This window comes from Schistocerca gregaria, chromosome 2, assembly GCF_023897955.1.
Source record: "Schistocerca gregaria isolate iqSchGreg1 chromosome 2, iqSchGreg1.2, whole genome shotgun sequence".
NCBI classification, from domain to species: domain Eukaryota; kingdom Metazoa; phylum Arthropoda; class Insecta; order Orthoptera; family Acrididae; genus Schistocerca; species Schistocerca gregaria.
In genome coordinates, this window is record NC_064921.1 from 573501177 (window position 1) to 573516440 (window position 15264).

Consider the following 15264-nt stretch of genomic DNA (forward strand, 5'->3'; position numbering starts at 1 on the left):
CATGCTTCCTGGAGGGCAGTAAATTCAGGAACTTTATTCCGAATACTCTGAAAATTTACTTCTAATATCTTGATAGCTGAAGAGTCTTTACACTGAGCGTGTCCTGATTTCCCTGCCTGCATGTCGACTGGTGAGTGTTCACCAGGACACCTCGCACTACTGCCTAGCCTAAAAAAAAACCATGTGCACGCCATAAGTACTCTGCTACCCGAGTAGCCACTTCCTTTGTGTAGTGCACCCCTGACCTATCTAGGGGTGTCCTATAATTCCCCACCCAACAGCGCAAGTCTAGAAATCTGCAGCCAAGACCGTCACAGAGTCGATGAAGCCTCTGGTTGAGACCCTCCACTCGGCTCCAAACCAAAGGACCCCGATCCACTTTGGGAACGATGCTGCAAATAGAGAGCTCTGCTTGCACCCTGCGTACGAGGCCAGCGGTCTTCATCAAATCCGCCAGCCACCCTTATGAACTGAGGATCGCCTCAGAACCCAAGCGACAGACATCATTGGTGTCGACATGAGCAACTACTTGAAGATGACTGCACCCTGTACGCTCGATAGCAACAGGCAAGGCCGCCTCCACATCTTGGATGAGGCCCCCCGGCACACAAACCGAGTGCACGTTGGAATTATATTCTTGAGTACTGCTGGAGTGTTTGGGATCCATATCACGTCAGATTAAAAGAAATCATTGAAGCAATACAGAGGAGGGCTGCTAGATTTTTTACTGGTAAGTTTGAACAGTATTCATGTATTACATAAATGCTTTGGGATGGTTATGTTATTTTCAAGGAACTCTATTGAGAAAATTTAGAGAACTGGCATTTGGAGCTGACTACAGAACAAGTATTCTGCTGCCAACATATATTTCATGTAAGGGCCACGATGATAAGAGAAATTATGGCTCATGTGAGGGCATATAGACAGACATTTCTCCTTTGCTCTGTTTCTGAGTGGAACAGGATAGGAAATGACAAATGGTGGTACGTGGTACCCTCCGCCATGCACCACTGTAACTAGCAGAATACGGCACTGCGGGCGGCAATGCCTATATGACAACAAGTGTTTCACACAGTTGTTAGAGCGGTTACTACTGCTACAATGGCAGGTCATCAAGGTTTAAGTGAGTTTGAACATGGTGTTATACGAGGGTGATTTGAAAAGTTCTTGGAATCACCACGAGCTTTTCAGATGATATTCATTGGACTGTTGGCTGTAAACACATGCCATGTCAGTGCTCTTGGAAGAGAGCTGTGGCAGTGATATGGCTCTGTTGTTGTTTCCGCATAGTGGTTTGAGAAGGTGGAAAAAATCAAGATTCGAGCAGTGATTAAGTACTTCATAAAGAAAGATATTAAAGCAAAGGATATTCGTGCTGATTTCAAGAGCACACTAGAGGACTCTGCTCCGTCATTTTCAACTGTTACCAAGGGGACAAATGAATTTAAATTTGGTTGGGAGAGCTTAGATGATGATCCACGCAATGGTCGGTGAAGATGTGTCACTACTACAGAAATCAATGCAAAAGTGGAAAATAGTCATGGAGGATAGCTGATTGAAATTTCTCACACTTGCCAGATGTCATCTGAAAGGGTATATCACATTTTAACTGAAGAATTAGAAATTAAAAAATTATATGCAAGATGGGTGCCGCGACTCTTGACACAGGATCAAAAATGCATGAGAATGGACATATCGGAACAATGTTTGGCACGAACAGGATATTTGCACCAGTTTGTGACCACACATGAAACTTGGGTGCACTACTCCACCCCAGAGACAAAACAACAGTCAAAGCAGTAGAAACATGCTGAAGAAACATGCTGAATCTCCACCACCAGTGAAAGCAAAGACAATTCCTTCAGTAGGAAAGGTCATGACATTAGTGTTCTGGAATGCAAAGGGGATTCTGTTTGGTAATTATCTCCCAAAAAAGGCCAGATTTAGCAAGGAAGAAAGTCATCTTCCATCAAGACAATGTGTGCCCATACACATGTGCCATCACCATGGCAAAATTACACAAGCTAAGATATGAAAAGTTGCCAAACCTCCCTACTTGACCTGATGTGGCTCCGTCAGACTTCCATCTCTTCCCAAAATTGAAAATTTTTCTTGGTGGACGAAGATTCACTTCAGACAAAGAACTGATAGCCGGAATTAATAGCAATTTTGCAGGCCTGGAGGAAACTCATTTTTGAGATGAGATCAAGGCACTGGAACATCATTGGACCAAGTGCATTAATCTACAAGGAAACTACATTCAAAAATAAAAAAAGTTTTTGTGATGTAAGTAATTTTTTTCTATTCCATTCCGAGAACTTTCCAAACCACGCTCAAGTTGGTACACTAGCGATGTGACACAGCATCTCTGAGGTAACAATGAAGTGGGGATTTTCCCGAACAACCATACGAGTGTAGCGTGAATATCAGGAATCCAGTAAAACACCAAATTTCCAACATTGCTGTGGCCAGAAAAAGATCCTGCAAGAACCGGACAAATGACGACTGAAGAAAATCATCTAAAGTGACAGAAGTGCAACCCTTCTCGAAATTGCTGCAGATTTCAATGCTGGGCCATCAACAAATGTCAGCATGTGAGCATTCAATGAAACATCATCAGCATGGGTAGTCGGAGCCAAAGGCCCACTCTGATGGCTGCTTGACACAAACTTTACACTTCGCCTGGGTCCGTCAACACACACATTGGACTGTTGATGACTGGCAACATGTTGCCTGGTCAGACGAGTCTCGTTTCAAATTGTATCAAGCGGATGGACATGTACAGGTATGGAGACAACTTCATGAATCCATGGACCCTGCGTTTTGAAAGAGGACCCTTAAGCTGGTGGACGCTCTGCAGTGGTGTGGGGCGTGTGCGGTTGGAGTAATATAGGACCCCTGATACATCTAGATATGAACCTGAATGTGGCACATCCATAAGCATCCTGCCTGATCACCTGCATCTATCCATGTCTATTGTGCATTCTGACGGACTTCGGAAATTCCAGCAGAACAATGTGACACCCCACACGTCCCAAATTGCTACAGAGTGGCTCCAGAAACACTCTTCTTATTTTAAACATTTCCGCTGGCTACCGAACTCCCCAGACATGAACATCATTGACCATCTCTGGATTGCCTTGCAACATATTGTTCAGAAGAGATCTCCACACCCTCATACTCTTACAGATTTATAGACAGCCTTGCAGGATTCATGGCGTCAGTTCCCTTCAGGACTTCTTCAGAACTTTAATCAAGTCCATGCTACATGGTGTTGCGGCACATCTGCATGTTTGTGGGGGGCCTACACCATATTAGCCAGATGTACCAGTTTCTTTGCAATTATGTTTCAAAGGTACAGCTGCATCATCATGTCATGTACCAACAGAGGGACAGCAGGACGCAACCAGATTGCGACATGGATTGGAATAAAATGATGCATGTTGTCTGGATAGGGTGAAACCTGGAGCCTCTCAAACAGCACCAAGCCCACCAACATTTCCTTAAGTTTAATTGTATCCAGTTTATATTTCCAAGATGTAATCTATTTCAAAATGAAGATTTCACAGCTGCTTGTACCTGGCCTTAACTAGCTTTTCATTCCTAACATTATATATGTGTTGTGACTATTAACGACAGAGGATGATTTAGGAAGTCTTATTGTACATCATAGTAATTGACTAATGTTTCTTTTTAGTTTCATTGGCACCTTCTCTCTACAACCAGTACTTCCACCCAAGTTTTCATATTTTTTGCCTTTATTTTTTCTTTTCTCTCTCCGTTCCTTATTATTAAAATCCTGGAAGCTATAAACTGCATCAAATTTCTTTGTGTAGATCTTGTGAACCAGTTTTAGTTGTTCCCAATTCAGCAATTTATAGTTACTGTCACACTATTGTTTCAAATTATCAGTAAAATTGTAGCTACTTCATAAAAGCAAATGTCATTTTTGCATCAGAATTTTTTGCAAGCTCAAAATCACAGCACTGGATCTGTTTCTTCTGCTCTTCAGTTGCACCACTGCTCAACAGTTCTTCTCCCTCATACAGGATTTTGATGTATTTTGTTCATTTATCTGTTCATCTCTATACTTAACAGTGCATTTCCACCTGTTCTTATAGTACTGCTCCTATTTACACTTCTCTGAAACCCCCATCCCCCCACCCCACCCCAACTACTCACACATGAATGGTGGTTTCATTTCAGTTCTGAGAGGAATAATCTTATAACTACTAGTCAGTCATCTTTTAGACCAGTGGCTATTGAGGTGGTCATTTACAGTATCTCTAACTTTAGTTTTCCTGCACCCCAGCCTACTAAAACCCTGTTATAAAATAAATGACAGAACATTTTATTGAATTATGTCACACAGAAATGATTACTAAAGACTTCATCCCTGGCACTTTCTACTGCCAGTAAAGAGATGTGAGGAAGGATAAGTTCCATGTACATACTGATAAGAGGAGCTGTGGTAACTAGAGTGCAACTGATTATGCAGACGTAGCACTAAAAATAGAGTTGTTAAGACAGACACATGGAGCTGACTCTAAAAGTAATTTAATTAAAGCAACACTGTAGTAATAACTTTAGTAAGGTACCAATACTTTTGCACCAAATCTCATTCATTACCATTTTTATTTCCGCGCGAAGTGTTGGCCTGTAATGAAATATAACAATAAAAATCAGTATTGAGATTTTAAGTACCAAACATCTGAATGTTTAAAAACATGTTTCTCACAAAAATAAACTGTTAGTTATTTGCTATTGTCTTGCACATTTATAACAGCTACCACATTGGTAAAGACAGAACTTAACTTCACTTAAAAGACATTGATCAAAACAGTTATATGATAGATGTGCTCCTCTTCATGTCCAGTAGCTTAAAGGATTAATTCTAATTTATATATTTTTTTTTATTTTTATAGAAACAAATAATTTCATCAATGTTTTAATCAGATTCTCTTTTTTCCTGCAAGGAACTTCGGGGCAGATCTTCTGATGTGTGACAAAATTATCAAGCTGTCATTCAGTGGAAATTTTGTCAGATACATTTAATCACCATTACTAACATAGTTGGCATTGCCAATGACATATCTATCTGTGTTTGACACATCATGAAAATACATAATCTATTAACATTGGCCTATGGAAGTTGGCATTATCACTGTTTATCCTATTAAGATTAACTGGCCAAATAATTTAAACTTAAAGTGTATAGAAAAAGACAACAATATTAGGAAAAGGAGAGATTACAATCAGTCTAAAGGTGACACATTGAGTTGCAAACAGGCACACATTACAGCTCTCAGCCAAAGGGCACACGTTACAGCTCTCAGCCAAAGCCTTCTCCAGCAAAGAAAATGCACACACACATTCACACAAGCAAGCACACCTCATGCACATATGACTGCTACTACTGGCTCCTCCAACCGAAATATGTGCATGTTTTGCAGTTTGCGGCCATTGAACAGCAAGGTTATTGGTCCCATGTGAAAATTAGTAGGAACAAATTTGGTTGAAATGGCTAAAAATTTCATCATACATGAGGAGTAAACTTAGATAACTATATTCACTCTCTCCTGGCCCTCACTCACAGTCAGTATAACAAGAACAAACATACTATCTCACATCCTTTAAGATAACGTAGTGAAATGTGCTGAAGCTGTAATGTGTAATGGTAACTGGACAAGGAAATGTGACTGGGTGATCACTTAAAAAAAGTTAGCCAACCACTCTGATAACATTACAAAACTTCTTCCTAAAATATTAGGGAATTCAGACAATGCACAAAATCTTAAAACACATTTCACATTCATTTGATTGTCAATTAAAATAGAGAGCTAATCTGTTGGCAAATGGGTCACTGCCCTCAGGTCTGAAAGTAAAACAAAATCTAGCAAAAATAGTGATCCATACACCACAAGCACCACACACTGGAGGGTCCTCTGACTGGAGCAAGAAGCCATACATCATAGGGCTATGTCCAATGTGAAGACGAGTGGGAAGGACCTTATCCTATCTGTATGGCTGGAAGGAGGTACACCATGGCTGTTTTGTGGACTTTACTAGATGCAGCTTATTATCTGTCACTTCCAGACACTCTTCTTCCCATCGACATATGACTCTTTACCTCAACAGTGAAGCAATAGCATGTAGGCCGAGGGCACACTGAAATATCTGAGGATCGCAACATGTCTCCTTGACTGCTACATCCGCCCTTTAATTCCCTGTAATACCCTCAGTCACATTACTAAATTTTATGAGAATCATTATGCCAAATACCCAAAAATTAGACCAACTGGTACAGCGCAAGTGAATGTACTTATTTGTTTGTTTCCTTAATCAGCAGAACTTCATATATTAAGATAAAATGTACCCTTTCATGAGTTTGCTTGTGAAATACTTACATAATTATTTGTGCAGCCATGCTCAGTACAAATAAAGACAGACACAAAGTTATTTTATCATGTGAATATCACAAAAAATTAGAAATGGATAATTTGTCTGGTGACCTTATTTTATTATGGTCCTCAAAACTCCCTAGAAATGGTCAGCATGGATTCAGAAAATATAGTTCTTGTGAAAGACAACTAGCTCATTATTCTCATGAAGTAATGAGTACTGTGACAAGGGATGTCAAATTGATTCCATGTTCTTAGATTTCCATTGATTCCATATTTTTAGATTTCCAGAAGGCATTTGACACCATTGCTCATAAGAGACTGCTTTCCTACGGAGTGTCATCTCAGTTGTGTGACACGATTCATGTTCTCCTGTCAGGAAGGTCACAGTTAGTATTAATTGATGAAAAGTCATCAAGCACAACAGAAGAAATATCTGATGTTCTCCAGGGAAATGTTATATGCCCACTGTTGTTCTTGATCTACACAACTGATTTTTGAGACAATCTGAGCAGCCCTCTAAGTTTGTTTGCATTTTGTAAAGTCATAAGATAATCAAAACCAATTGCAAAATTATTTACACAAGGTATCTGTACAGTGCAAAAGGTGGTTATTCACTCTAAATAATGGAAGGTGTGAAATCGTCCACATGGGCAGTAAAAGGAATCTGCTAGATGTAAAGGCTGTGAATTCAACTAAATACTTGTTTTAGTTGTTGTGGACTTTAGTCTAAAGACTGGTTTGACGCAGCTCTCCATCTTACTCTGTTCTGTGAAAGGCTCATCATCTCTGAAGAACTACTGCAACCCACATCTTCTGAATCTGTGTACTGCATTCATCTCCCTGTCTCCCTCTATGCTTTTAACCCCTCCCCCCCCCCCCCCCATCCTCACCCAGTACAATCCCTTCTTTTAGTCAATTTTTGCCACAAATTTCTTTTCTTCTTAATTATATTAAGTACCACCTCATTAGTTATGTGTCTACCCATCCAACCTTCAGCATTCTTCTGTAGCACCACATTTCAAAAGCTTCTGTTCTCTTCTTGTCTACACTGCTTAATGTCTTTCACTTTCATAAATGGCCACACCCCATACAAATATCTTCAAAAAATACTTCATGACACTTAAATCTATATTCAGTGTTAACTAAATTCTCTTCTTTAGAAATGCTTTTCTCGCCATTGCCAGTCTACACTTTATACCCTCTCTATTTTGGCCACCATTAGTTATTTTGCTGCCCAAATATTAAAACTCACAAGCTACTTTAAGTGTCTCATTTTCTAATCCAATTCCCTCAGCATCGCCTGATTTAATTCCACTACATTCCATTATAACTGCCATATAGATTCTGCACAAGTTGTATATAGCCTTCTACTCCTTGTATTTTACCCCTGCTACCTTCAGCATTTCAAAGAGAGTGTTCAAGTCTACAATTATGAATAACTCAAATTGAAACAATCATATAGTTAATGTTGTAGGGAAAGTGAAACAAAGACTGATTTATTGACAGAACACTTCAAAAATGCAACAGGCCCACTAAAGAGACTGCCTACACTATGCTTATTCTTCCTTTTCTGGTGTATTGATGGAGGACATTAAAAAAGTTCAATGTATTATCATGGAACAGGGCAGAGGGTGCCACAGATATGTTAAGTGAATGGGTGGCAAACATTAAACAAATCTATTTTTTGTTATGGTAAGATCTTCTCATGAACATCCAGTCACCAATTTTCTCCTCTGAATGCAAAAATATTTTGTTGGCACCCACCTACACAGGGAGGAATGATGATCATAATAAAACAAGATAAATAATAAGTGTTCATTTTCCCACATGCTCTTCAAGAATGGAATAGTAGAGAAATATCTTGAAGGTGATTCGATGAAGGTGATTCGATGAAGCCTGTGCCAGGCACTTAATAGTGAATCGTGAAGTGAAGAGTAATCATGTAGCTGTAGATGTTCACATATGCAAATTCTGATCCTGTGATCACTTAGAGGTGAACAGTATCTGTTTACAGCTGTAACTGCATTTTCTTTAAAGGAAAAGAGTGCACTGCACAAATTTATCTAAAGAAAAGTTGTTTGGAAGTGGAAAAAAATGAACAGTTCACTTTGACAGAAGACTCAAACTTATTAAGAATGAATGTATTATATACAGCACAACTGAGACATTGGTTGAGGTAACACGTGAAGAATACGTATCTAATTATTTTGACAAAAAAGTAAATGTATATGTTATATTTTGGGGCCCCTTCTGCAGTCACAGTTTTCAAGTAATATGGGATTTATTCTGACTCTATGACAGTAATAAAAGTCTTTTTAGATAAATCTGTTGGCAAACATGGTTTTCAGAACTTGAAAACAATAATATATTCCTTGTCAGTAAAATGCAGCATGATATAAATAGAACACTTGTATGTAAAAGAATATTAGGAAATTAAGTAGGGACAATAAACATGAGTATTAATAGTAATTTAATATAACTAATTAATGAAAAATCTCATATAAAGATGTGAAACAATTACTAACAAAGAGATAGAGGGGCTGGCCAATACTTACCTCAGCTCAGTACAGCCGATAGAAACACAAAAACAACCGAAAATTTAAGTTCCTAGCTTTCGGAATAAATGTTCCTTCATCAGGGAGGAGAGAGGGGAAAGAAAGGGAAGAAGGGAAAGTGGATTTAGTTACTCACAACCCAGGTTATGAAGCAACAGGGAAAGAAAAACAGGGAAGGTAGCAAGGGATGGAGGCATGGTTGTCAGAGGGAAGCCAAAGATATTCTACTGTAGGTACTGTACCAGCTTCAAACCAAAGAGGATGCATACAGAAGTAAAGAGGTGTATAGTATAAAGATGTAGGATGAAAAGATGCATGAATGGCTAAAGAGGAAAGGGAAAGAGGAGAAGACTGGAAAGTAATTGGGAGTGAGGTTGTTTAACGTAGGTTCAGTCCAGGGGGATGGCGGGACGAAAGGATGTGCTGGAGTGCAAGTTCCCATCTCCGCAGTTCAGAGGAACTGGTGTTGGGTGGGAGAAGCCAAATGGCACATACGGTGTAGCAGGTTCCTAGGTCCCTAGAATTATGCTGGAGGGCATGCTCCGCTACTGGGTATTGGACATCTCCTAGGCGGACAGTTCGTCTGTGTCCATTCATGCGCTCAGCCAGTTTAGTTGTTGTCATACCAATGTGAAAGGCTGTGCAGTGCAGGCATGTCAGCTGATAAATGACATGTGTAGTTTCAAATGTGGCCCTGCTTTGAATTGTGTATGTTTTACCAGTAGCGGGGCTGGAGTAGGTGGTTGTGGGGGGATGCATGGGACAGGTTTTGCAGCGGGGTCGGTTACAGGGGTAGGAACCGCTGGGTAGAGAAGGTAGTCTGGGAATATTGTAGGGTTTAACAAGGATGTTACGGAGGTTAGGGGGACGACGAAAGGCAAAAGGCAACTCTGGGTGGTGAGCATTTCTGGATTCCTTGCAACGTGCTGTTCAGAAGAGATCTCCACCCCCTCATACTCTTACAGATTTATGGACAGTCCTGCAGGATTCATGGTGTCAGTTCTCTCCAGCACTGCTTCAGACATTGGTCAAGTCCATGCCACATCGTGTTGTGGCACTTCTGTTTGCTTCGTAGGGGCCCTACATGATATTAGGCAGATGTACCAGTTTATTTGGCTTTCCAGTGTATTAAAGACTATAGACTGTAGTTCTAATTCCAGTTGTAGTCCTCCTACTTTAATAACTCAGCATATATCTGCTCTTCACCACAAGCCTTGTTCTTCCTTTGTGTCTTTATTGCTTGCTGTAGCTCATTCCCTTGGGATGGCGACATGGACATCAGCTGTATCAGGTTCTTCAAATTCAAAGAAAGATTGGATCATTGCAGTTGAGTAATTGTGAAAAGTATGTCTTCCATTTTTCTGTCACTCTTGTAGATCATTTTTGTCGGAAAGTTTTGGTAAAATGTAAATTCTTCAGCAATAAGGGAGACCAGTCACAAAGAAGCAGAAGTGTTGGATCACCAGCAGCCACACACAAAAAAGCCCCCTTTCTCTCTCTCTCTCTCTCTCTTTCTCTCTCTCTCTCTCTCTCTCTCACACACACACACACACACACACACACACACACACACACCGGAGCCTCTACATGGCGCCACACTAGCTAGACAAATAATGCTTGAGCTCATTTCAGCAGCTTGACTAGGTTGGATTGTGTAGGGTGGGGTGGGTGTAGTGAGAGAGATGTAAGAGGGAGGGAGAGTGGTTGGCTGTGGGTGGCTAGTGGCTTGGAGAGAGGCAGCTGGTTTGTTGGCTAGTAATGCAGGTGGAAGTGGGGGTAAATGCAAGTGGGGAGCAGCACGTACTGAAGGTGTGAACTGGGAGGGAGTTATGGGACAAAGGGAGAGGAAATTGTTGGGTGGAGAGAGTGAGGACGTGTGGGTTGCCCAAAATTGAGGCCAGGACAATTACGAGAACAAACACATCCTTCTCACACATACATCAATGTCTAGCCCATGCACCTGTCACTCCTCCCTCCTGCATTCCTAGCTGACAAACCAGTTGCCTTGCTCTTAGCTGCTAGCCACCCACCCTCAAATCCTCTCCCATCTTCCCACCTCTTTTTGTTTCTACCCACTCCACCCAACACAATCCCCACCCCAACCTAGTGTACCTGCCAAAATGTAGCACTAGCATTATCCATCCAGCTTGCACCATGTAGGAGCATAGGAATGTGTAGGCATACATTGATGCATGTGTGTTTTCTGTTTACATTTGTACTATAGCTCAAAAAAGGATTACTCTTCTTGTCAATATTTTCCCGTGCTGAGCCTATAAAAACTGTTCCCTTTTTGTGAATTACCTAAAGATTTTTTTATGTTTTGATACATCTGCCGTATCCTCTGCTTCTCTTATCATATTGTTGTGATATTCCCTTTTCTCTCATCCTGTGATTCATTGTGTTCCGTGGTGGATTTAACAGTCTTTCCGTAAGGTAGTGTTGTTACTTTCTGGAATCAAAAATTTCTTTGCAATTCATCACTCTATCAATTTCTCTTGGCAGTTTACATTAAAGCAAATTTTGTTATTTCTTTTCCTGTAACTATGGAAGTTACTTCATGAATACTGTTCCCGAGACATTTCCATCTACTTATCACATCTTGTTTTTCCCTTTGGACCAGTCTAGTTTTCATTATGTTACTTTCAGTTTATTTTCTTCCACCAAATTTCCTACATTCTAACTAGTAACTTCCTCTCTATTTCCATTTAGTTTCCTTTTGAGTTTTATTTTAATTTTTTGATATGATTAACATAAGGTATGTGTCATAATCTGCATCTCTAAATGTTCTAATATATTCAGTGCTGTTCTGGACTATTGTTTTTGAATAGCTACTTGCTCAGTCTGATTCACTACTTCTCCATCTGGTGAAACCCATGTCCCTACATGAATGTGTTTGTATTGTAATTTTGTGCTGCTTAGTTATGCTTACCATATATTTTTGGATCCGACACAGTTCATTATTCTTATGCAGCATCGTGTTTCAAAAGCTTCTGGTCTCTTTTTGTCTTATGCCTAAATACTTACCATCCAAATATCACTTTGTGTAAAGCTACACTCCAGACACTTTCAGAAAAGACTTCCTAACAGTTAAATTTATATCAGGTTTTCCTCTTTTCCAGAAATACTATCTTGCTTTTGCCAGTCTGCATTTTATATCCTCTCAAATTCTGGCATCATCAGGTGCTTTGTTGCCCAAAGAATGAAACCCAACTACTACTTTTAATGTCTCATTTCCTAATCAAATTCCCTCAGCATAACCTGATTTCATTTGACTACATGCCATTACTCTTACTTTACTTTTGTTGGCGCTCATCATATAATCTCTTTTCAACACACTAATCATTCCATTTGGCTATTCTTCCAAGTCCTTTGCTCTCTCTGACGGAATTACATTGTCATTGGCAAATGACATAGTTTTTATTTCTTCTTCCTGAACTTAAATACCCTTTTCAAATTTCTCCTACGGATTCTTCACTATTTGCTCAATGTACAGGTTGAATAACATGGAGGTTAGGCTACAACCCTGTCACATTCACTTCTTAACTGTTACTTTCGTTTCATGTCCTATGACCCTTACAAATGCAGTCTGGTTTCTGTACAAGTTGTAAAACAACTTTCGCTCTTTGTAATTTATCCCTACTGCCTTCAAAATTTTAAATAGTGTAGTCCAGTCAACATTGTCAAAATCTTTCTCTAAATCTACAAAAGTAGGCTTACCTTTCTTCAGCCTATCTACTTATGCAAAACATACATTCAGTATTGCCTCGCATGTTCATGCATTTTTCTAGAACCCAAGTTGATCTTCCCCAAGGCCAACTTCTACCAGTTTTTCCATTCTTTTGTAAATATTTATTGCAGCACTTCAACATTCCACCATCTTTAACAATTTGGTGCTCTTTGAGCTCTCTCTAAACTGATATGATAAGAGTGCCATGTAAGATTTATCATTAGGACATCAATGGTTGTCATCGAGAGGAGATGACTACGGCAGCCGTTGAAGTACTGAGTGTCATAAAATGATGATTAGTCTAGTAAGATACCTATAAGTTTGTTATTATAAGTTATACTTCGAAAGTTTGAAAGTCCATATTCCTAAAAATACTTAATGTTGCTGTACTTCAGTGTTTACCAAAATCTTTAGACCATTATTTCCATTTAAGACAAAAAATAAGTATGTAAAAGGTACTTGAACTCAAAATTCATTAGTTGAGAGTGTTTTAATTTTGTCAGATATGTTTACAAAGGAAATTATTAATTGTTAGCTGTATACTCAAGAATGGACACCTGTGGTTTGCTGTTACAGAAGCAGAACCTCCAGCACAAGTATTTTTGTTGCCATGTGCAGTATGTGGACGAACATTCCGTCCAGAATCACTACAAAAACACTCAAAAGTTTGTGAACGCAATGCCACAAAGAAACGAAAAATTTTTGACTCTTCAAAGCAGCGTATTCAGGGCACTGAATTGGCAGAGTTCTTGCCAGCACTACACATGCAGCAAGCTAAAAAAATAGAAAAATGCAGAACAGCAGCACGGCAGAAGTCACAATGGAAGGAAAAGCATCTTGAATTTATGCATGCCATACGTGCAGCGCGCCAAGTTGAGAAACCTCTTTCACCAAGGTAAGCATATTTTAATATCCACCACTGTAAAGTACAATGAGTTCAGGTACTGTTGATCAGTACTGACTTTTGACAAAAACATTTTTGTAGAGCCAGCGCTGTACTTACAAGGCCGCCTGAAAGTGAAAGATGTCCGCACTGTGACAGACAATTTGGTCCAAAAGCTTTCGATCGACATATTGAGTGGTGTCGTGAGCAGAAGGCCCGTGTGCCAAAGTCACCAGCAAGTATTAAGGCAAAGGAGAGACTAGAAGCAAGGCTAAAGGTGAATTATAGTTTTTAGAAAAGGCTAACTGGAAAAGCTTTCTTCTATTTCAATTGTCTGCTATAAATTATAAAAATGTTTTGAGATTCATGTTAAATAAAACTCCATCGGTAAAATCTTCAGTAAAGAAGTTTTAGTTTAATTTCTGGTTGAAAATAAATAATAAGTTTTAGTAACATGTACAGTAGGTACTTGGTATTAACTAACACTAGATTAAAAACCGAAAAAAATCAGTTTACTAGAAAATAAAAGTATGGTTGAGATCATATAAATACAATATCAAAAACTAATTATGCCTTTGTTACTGTGCATGGATGGCAACTCTTTTGTTGCTGAGAGCAGCTCATTTATTAGATTTAGTTTTCAATTTCCTATCTGTCAAACAGTACATGTAAATTTTGGAGTCATGGTTACAAACTTCATACAGTGAAATGGTGGTGAGACAAATATTATGCTTATTGTCAAGCAAGAAAATAATCTGTGCATAGAGCTTGGAAAAGTTGTAAAGAGGTACTGCCACACTGAAGCGGCTAGCCAGGCTGTGAGGAATGCATAGATAGTTTCATTGGTAGAGCAAAATACCAACATGCGTCTCGGCACTGCTTACTGAGTGACTGTCAGTTCTTTTATTTTATTTTATCCCCCCCTCCCCCCCCCCTCCTCCTCATTAAGAGACTATTTCTGAGTGCCAGAAATCAAGACTGTTAATACATCCATTCTACGAACACATCAGAAACTTAATTTTGAAAACCCATTTAATTTACCAAAAGCACCATAGGGTAAGTGCTACTCTTCTGTGTATTTATTTTGTTGTTCATCCACTTGTCTTCAACCACCTTAAGTTCAAAAACTTGTTATCTGCTTCTGTGACTTCATTGCAAATTTTCACTATTTTCATGTGACTGTATTATTTACACATAATTTAGTCATGTAATAATTGATTTCCGTCCCACTTTTAATCTTACTGCAATTATGTTCTTCAATTCATTCTTGAATTTTATTTGTGCTAAATGCAAAGAGAACAATGTGGTCAGCAAAGATGGTTTAGAGCTATTCCACTAATGTGCATTCCTTCTTCATAGTCTCTGTTTAAGGATCTGAATACTTCCTATAGGATTGCTGAGATTAGTGTTAATGATATGGAATGCTTGCCTGGTTACTATTTCAATTCTGTATTTTCCTCTAACTTGATGAACTCTTATGTAAATTGTAACATTGATGTCTATATGCTTCTGTAGATTAATGTAGGTTGAATAAAGTCCTTGTTCCTCAAAAACTTTTAGCGTAAATTTTGTTGAAACTGAGTCAAAAACTCTCTCAAAGTCCGTGAATCCAAGGTAAAGCATTATACTTATTGTTCGGAACTACAGTTTTGTTCATGACTTGTAAATGGTCCAGCTGTCATGTTTCTATTATTG

The 15264-nt window shown here is 39.1% G+C and overlaps 3 protein-coding genes across 5 annotated transcripts in view; 2 read left to right on the top strand and 1 right to left on the bottom strand.

Annotated features, from left to right (window-relative positions):
- LOC126333149 (uncharacterized) overlaps positions 1-15264 on the top strand; it is a 229801-nt gene that overhangs the window by 137272 nt on the left and 77265 nt on the right. The gene's annotated exons all lie outside the window — the stretch shown is intronic.
- The window catches only part of LOC126333081 (uncharacterized), a 330586-nt gene that overhangs the window by 97102 nt on the left and 218220 nt on the right, over positions 1-15264 (top strand). For both annotated transcript variants that reach the window (XM_049996711.1, XM_049996712.1), the window contains exons 2-3: positions 13263-13581; positions 13672-13846. In XM_049996711.1, coding sequence (XP_049852668.1) covers positions 13263-13581; positions 13672-13846 — 494 coding nt within the window. The remainder of the gene's footprint in view (positions 1-13262; positions 13582-13671; positions 13847-15264) is intronic.
- The window catches only part of LOC126333107 (cullin-1-like), a 53249-nt gene that overhangs the window by 34184 nt on the left and 3801 nt on the right, over positions 1-15264 (bottom strand). For both annotated transcript variants that reach the window (XM_049996713.1, XM_049996714.1), the window contains one exon: positions 4630-4657. In XM_049996713.1, coding sequence (XP_049852670.1) covers positions 4630-4632 — 3 coding nt within the window. In that variant the 5' untranslated portion in view covers positions 4633-4657. The remainder of the gene's footprint in view (positions 1-4629; positions 4658-15264) is intronic.